Genomic DNA, 5,283 nt, shown 5'->3' on the forward strand with positions numbered 1-5,283 from the left:
CCGTTCTGAGCGTGTGCGGTGACCCGACCGTTCTGAGCGTGTGCGGTGACCCGTCCGTTCTGAGCGTGTGCGGTGACCCTTCACCTCCCTGTCCACAGATTGTTGCCATGGAGAAGCGGAACGAGGACCACGTCCAGAAGCGGGGGAAGAAGACGTTCCCGGTGACGTCGGAGGACGGCGGTCCTCCTTTAGACTCTGATGACTAGTCCCTCCCTCCCTCTAACGACCCGACTCGCTTTGATCCGCCATGTCAGAACCGCTGGCGTCCGGTCCCACCGCCTCCTCCCAGGCGGGACAGAGCGCCACCTCCTGGCTGCAGGAGGCAGAGAGCGTCATGTCCTCCTGCTTATCGCCGTTTGACAATAGAAGCAGACGAAGGTTTTCACTCCGAACCTGATGGGTGAAAGCCAGACGTCCTAGTTAAATCCTCCGAGCTGCAGCTATAAACTGGGTGTTGTCATCATGAATCGGTCTGTGTGTTTTGATTTCTAAAAGGTGTTGAGCTCAGGTTTGCTGCTGAGGCGCCATGTTTGATTTTAACCAGGTGGGACGAAGGAGAACATCAGGATTCATCGACTGAATGTGGAAAATTAAATGTTTGCTGTGAGAAAACAAAATAAATGTTTTTATTCAAACTCATACGAAGTAGATAAACAATAAAAGAATATGAAGCCATGAGAATCTGCTGTTTTTATTTACACACCGACAACCACTGGCTGCTTTTCTGCTGAAAAACATGAAGCACGTGATTCATGACTGATCACATGACTAGATAAGTGAATGCTTCCGGTTTGGCTCTGTCAAAATAAGACTAAGTTACAAGACTGATCCTGTCCCGTTGTCGGATTCAGCATCACCGAACTTCAACCCGCTGGAGATCATGATCTCTAATAAAATCCCCACATCCTCCTGAAGGAAACACGTTTCTGAAAAATATTAGGAAAAGGGTCTGAAAGAAAAGAGAAATTTATCCTAATCTTTATTGTAACTTATTACATAAAATATTCCACGTCTAAATAAGCATTGATTAAATAAAATATACAACTTATTCAAGTAATTGAATTAATTAAACACCGATAATTAATATAAAACTAGAACTCCCCGTGAAGAGACCCCGTTGATCCCGGTTATGCTCTTATTTTGAAGGAGTGAAGCGGAAGTTCCGTCCTTCAGCTAAAGCTAATGCTCCGCTGCTTCCGCGCTGTTTTCCCCCTTCAAGCTGCAGGTAAGGTGAAGGCCAGGTGAGTCGGGATGGCGGAGGAACATTACCTGGAGCTGAGCGAGAACCCGGTCCAGTTTGAGCATGCGTCGAGCGTCAACAACGTCTTCTTCGATGAAGCTAACAAACAGGTAAGCTAACCCGGTAGCCTCCACTCAGCTAGCAGGCTGTTGGCAAGACTTGGTTTACACCTGGTTACACAGGTAACTAATGATGTGTTTGGATTAGCTGTTTGTAGCAGAACCGGAACCGGCAGGAAGAATGGAGTGTATTTTCTTTTAAAACAATCTGAAATGTTGCGGGTTTTTGGTGCCCTGCGTTCTGTCTGCAGGTGTTTGCGGTGCGTTCAGGTGGAGCCACAGGTGTGGTGGTGAAAGGGCCTGATGACAAAAGCAGCGTTGCCTTCAGGTACATCAGATCATATCAGGTTCGAAGCTGTCCAGAGGTCAAAGGTCAGGCTGATGGTTCTGTCTTCCTCTGCAGAATGGATGACAAAGGGGAGGTGAAGTGCATCAAGTTCTCCATCGGGAACAAGATCCTGGCGGTCCAGCGGACCTCCAAGTCCGTGGTGAGTTCAGGGACCGTTTGGAGGTGGGTTCTGTTTGGTTCTGGTTCCTAACCGCCTGACCGCGTTTTCAGGACTTCATCAACTTCATCCCCGACTATCCGCACACAGAGTTCACCCAGGAGTGTAAGGTCGGTGCGTCTGCAGGTCAAAGGTCAGGTAATGGAGGCGGTTCTGTCCGCTAACGGCTTCTGTTGCTCCCGCAGACGAAGAACGCCAGCGTTCTGGGGTTCTGCTGGACCAGCTGGAATGAGATCGTCTTCATAACGGACCAGGGCATTGAGTTCTACCAGGTCGGACCGGGTCATTCCCCGGAGGCTCGGTTCTGACCCGGAGCTCACCTGTGTGTCCGTGTGTCCAGGTGTTCCCAGACAAGCGCAGCCTGAAGCTGCTGAAGAGTCAGAGCATCAACGTGAACTGGTACCAGTACTGCCCGGAAACGGCCGTGATCCTGCTGTCCACCACGGTGCAGGGCAACGTCCTGCAGCCGCTCGCCTTCCGGGTCCGTCTCTCCTGATCCGTTCAGGAAGTCCTGGTGTAGCGCAGAACCTCACCGTAGAGCGGCTAATATTAGCATGCTAACCCCTCAGGCTAGACTATATGAGTTCCATGTTTCTCATTCAGGATGACGGATTTTTTTTCAAGATGGCCGCCGAGCTTTTTAACGTTGACGTTCCCGTTTTCCTGACGTGGACAAACTTTGTCTCATGATACGTTTTCGACTGCGAGTCTCTCACCAGCTGGACGATGAAGCTGTGGAAGATGGCTGTCATGCCATCTTATTGGTTAGCGTTAGCATCCGCTAATTTTGTGTGTAGCAGTTTCTCACTAGTTCAAGCACATTTTAGGCTTTTAGAAGTTTGGTGTCAGCAAATTTTTATGTTGACGTACAAAATTATTTTTTTATGTCAGCTGGAAGGAGATGAAGATGATTGACTGAAAAACAGTAGCTAAGATGTTAGCATTAGCTTCTGCTAACTTTTTGCATTGTCAAAGTTGGTAGTTAGTGAATCTAACTTTTTAATTAGCATAACTACTGATGATGTTAAGAAAAAAAAAATCTCCATTTCAACCACGGCAGCCATTTTGAAAAATGTGAAACAGAAAATAAAAATCAAGAAAATATACTTGATTTCTACTATTCAAAATATGTAAGCTGTGATTTGGCACAAAACTATTTAATTTGTGATTTTAGTGCAAAAATGAATTTTCCATGGCGGCCATCTTGAATTGTCAGTGGCCATGTTGGTGAAGCCACATATTGACCGTCTTCTTCTCTGACCTCCAGAGCGGAACCATGACCAAGATGACCAAGTTCGAGATCGAGCTGCCGGTCGTCCCCAAACCGGCCAAGCTGACGCTGTCGGAGAGGGACATCGCCATGGCAACCATGTAGGTGGCGGTGGGCTGGGCCGGTTGATGATGACTGCTGATGAAGCTGTGTGTGTGTGTGTGTGTGTGTGTGTGTGTGTGTGTGTGTGTGTGTGTGTGTGTGTGTAGCTACGGCCAGCTCTACGTCATGTACCTGAAGCACCACTCCCGGACGGCGAACAGCCCCGGAGCAGAGGTGGTGCTCTACCACCTGCCCAGGTGAGTCGGCGCTGTGTTCAGAACACCCGGTCCAGAACCGGCCCGGTTGCGACACCGACCCGTCCCTCTGGTTCTGCTCTGCTGCAGGGAGGGCGCCTGCAAGAAGAGCCACGTCCTGAAGCTCAACACCACCGGGAAGTTCGCCCTGAACATCGTGGACAACCTGATCGTCGTCCACCACCAGAGTTCACAGGTCAGCCGGCCCGACCCGACCCGGGGCCCAACCCAGCACCCGACCTGACCCGGGGCCCAATCCGACCCGAGACCCAGCTCAGGACCCGGCCTGACCCGGGACCCGACCTGACCCGGGACCCGACCCGACCCAACCCAGGACCCGACCTGACCCGGGGCCCAATCCGACCCGAGACCCAGCTCAGGACCCGGCCTGACCCCGGACCCGACCTGACCCGGGACCCGACCCGACCCAACCCAGGACCCGACCTGACCCGGGACCCGACCCAACCCAGGACCCAACCCAGGACCCGGCCCGACCCGGCACTCGGCAACCGGACTCGGACTTCACTCATAGATACAGAACTCGACTTGACTGGCCCAAGTGTTTCCAGCCTTCAGCTGATTATTTGATGTAAACTTGTAGATCTGACCTGTGACTCTCCGGGTTTGGACCTGGTACCTGGCGGGTTTGGACCTGGTACCTGGCGGGTTTGGACCTGGTACCTGGCGGGTTTGGACCTGGTACCTGGCGGACTCGGTTCTGGTGCGTTCTGACGGACTGACCCGTGTTTTTCTCCGGCAGACGTCTCTGATCTTCGACATCAGGCTGAAGGAACCGGACTGCGCCGTTAACACCCACCAGCCGGTTCTGCCGGCCCGGTCCATCCATCCCTACAGGATTCCTCTGTCAGGTACCCGACCCGGTCAGAACCGCCCTCCGAGTCCACGTTGAAACCTGACTCCGAGTGTTTCTGCAGGTCCGGCCGCCGTCCCGACTCAGCCGCCGGTTCCGTGTCAGCTCTGTATCCTTTGGGTTTTAGCATCAGAACCGGGTCAGAACCGCAGACTGGCTAAAACCTTGTGACTGTGAAGGCAGACGGCAGGTTGGTTCTTCAGCGCCGGCAGCAAGTCGACCCGGTTCTTGACCCAGAATAAAGTTCATTTTTCATAAACATCTGATTGTTGAACCTTTGAGACCAAGAAAGAAAAATTATTTCCTGTTTTCAGACAAACTGAGGAAAAACCAAAGAGCAAGTCAAAGGTCAAAACTTTACAAATTAAAATGTCATGTCCAGGTTTTCTACCGTCTGGTCCCTCCAGGGGACGAGACGGGGACGAGACGGGGTAGAGGACAAGACGGGGTAGGGGACGAGACGGGGTAGGGGACGAGACGGAGACGGGGTAGGGGACGAGATGCTCGTTATGATTGAACTTCTCTCTCTGCATCCATGAATCCACTAACTGCTGTTTGACTCGTTGAGGGTCAAAGGTCATTTCAGACGTTTATTTTCCTGACCTCTGACCCCAGACTCTTCCTCCTGGAGCGTCTTCCAGCCCGACATCATCATCAGCGCCAGTGAAGGTCTGTCCTGCTCCCGCCTGGGTTGACGGTGGCCGGATTGCTCTGTGACCTCTGACCTCTGCCCCAGGTTACCTGTGGTACCTGCAGGTGCGGTTGCCCCCTACCGTCCACCTGCTGCAGGACAAGGGCAAGCTGATGGACTTCCTGCTGCGGCGGCGCGACTGCAAGATGGTGATCCTGTCCGTGTGCTGCCAGGGTGCGTGTCCCGGTTCCGGCGTGTCCACCTGTCCCGGTTCCGGCATGTCCGCCTGTCCCGGCGTGTCCGCCTGTCCCGGTCCCGGCGTATCCGCCTGTCCCGGTTCCGGCGTGTCCGCCTGTCCCGGTCCCGGCGTGTCCGCCTGTCCCGGTTCCGGCGTGTCCGCCTGTCCCGGT

The 5,283-nt window shown here is 53.0% G+C and overlaps 2 protein-coding genes across 2 annotated transcripts in view; both read left to right on the forward strand.

The window, feature by feature from the left end:
- riok3 (RIO kinase 3 (yeast)) overlaps nucleotides 1-639 on the forward strand; it is a 9,185-nt gene extending 8,546 nt beyond the window's left edge. Inside the window, exon 13 of the mRNA XM_008396835.2 lies at nucleotides 99-639. Within this exon, the coding sequence (XP_008395057.1) occupies nucleotides 99-206 (108 nt within the window). The 3' untranslated portion in view covers nucleotides 207-639. The remainder of the gene's footprint in view (nucleotides 1-98) is intronic.
- Nucleotides 640-1,125: 486 nt separating this feature from the next.
- Nucleotides 1,126-5,283, forward strand: part of rmc1 (regulator of MON1-CCZ1) — a 12,582-nt gene continuing 8,424 nt past the window's right edge. Inside the window, exons 1-13 of the mRNA XM_008396836.2 lie at nucleotides 1,126-1,350; nucleotides 1,551-1,627; nucleotides 1,703-1,787; nucleotides 1,859-1,915; nucleotides 1,991-2,077; nucleotides 2,146-2,286; nucleotides 3,073-3,176; nucleotides 3,285-3,374; nucleotides 3,462-3,567; nucleotides 4,132-4,240; nucleotides 4,307-4,351; nucleotides 4,858-4,911; nucleotides 4,979-5,107. Of these exons, the coding sequence (XP_008395058.1) occupies nucleotides 1,252-1,350; nucleotides 1,551-1,627; nucleotides 1,703-1,787; nucleotides 1,859-1,915; nucleotides 1,991-2,077; nucleotides 2,146-2,286; nucleotides 3,073-3,176; nucleotides 3,285-3,374; nucleotides 3,462-3,567; nucleotides 4,132-4,240; nucleotides 4,307-4,351; nucleotides 4,858-4,911; nucleotides 4,979-5,107 (1,183 nt within the window). The 5' untranslated portion in view covers nucleotides 1,126-1,251. The remainder of the gene's footprint in view (nucleotides 1,351-1,550; nucleotides 1,628-1,702; nucleotides 1,788-1,858; nucleotides 1,916-1,990; nucleotides 2,078-2,145; nucleotides 2,287-3,072; nucleotides 3,177-3,284; nucleotides 3,375-3,461; nucleotides 3,568-4,131; nucleotides 4,241-4,306; nucleotides 4,352-4,857; nucleotides 4,912-4,978; nucleotides 5,108-5,283) is intronic.

This window comes from Poecilia reticulata, linkage group LG20 (assembly GCF_000633615.1).
Source record: "Poecilia reticulata strain Guanapo linkage group LG20, Guppy_female_1.0+MT, whole genome shotgun sequence".
NCBI lineage: Eukaryota > Metazoa > Chordata > Actinopteri > Cyprinodontiformes > Poeciliidae > Poecilia > Poecilia reticulata.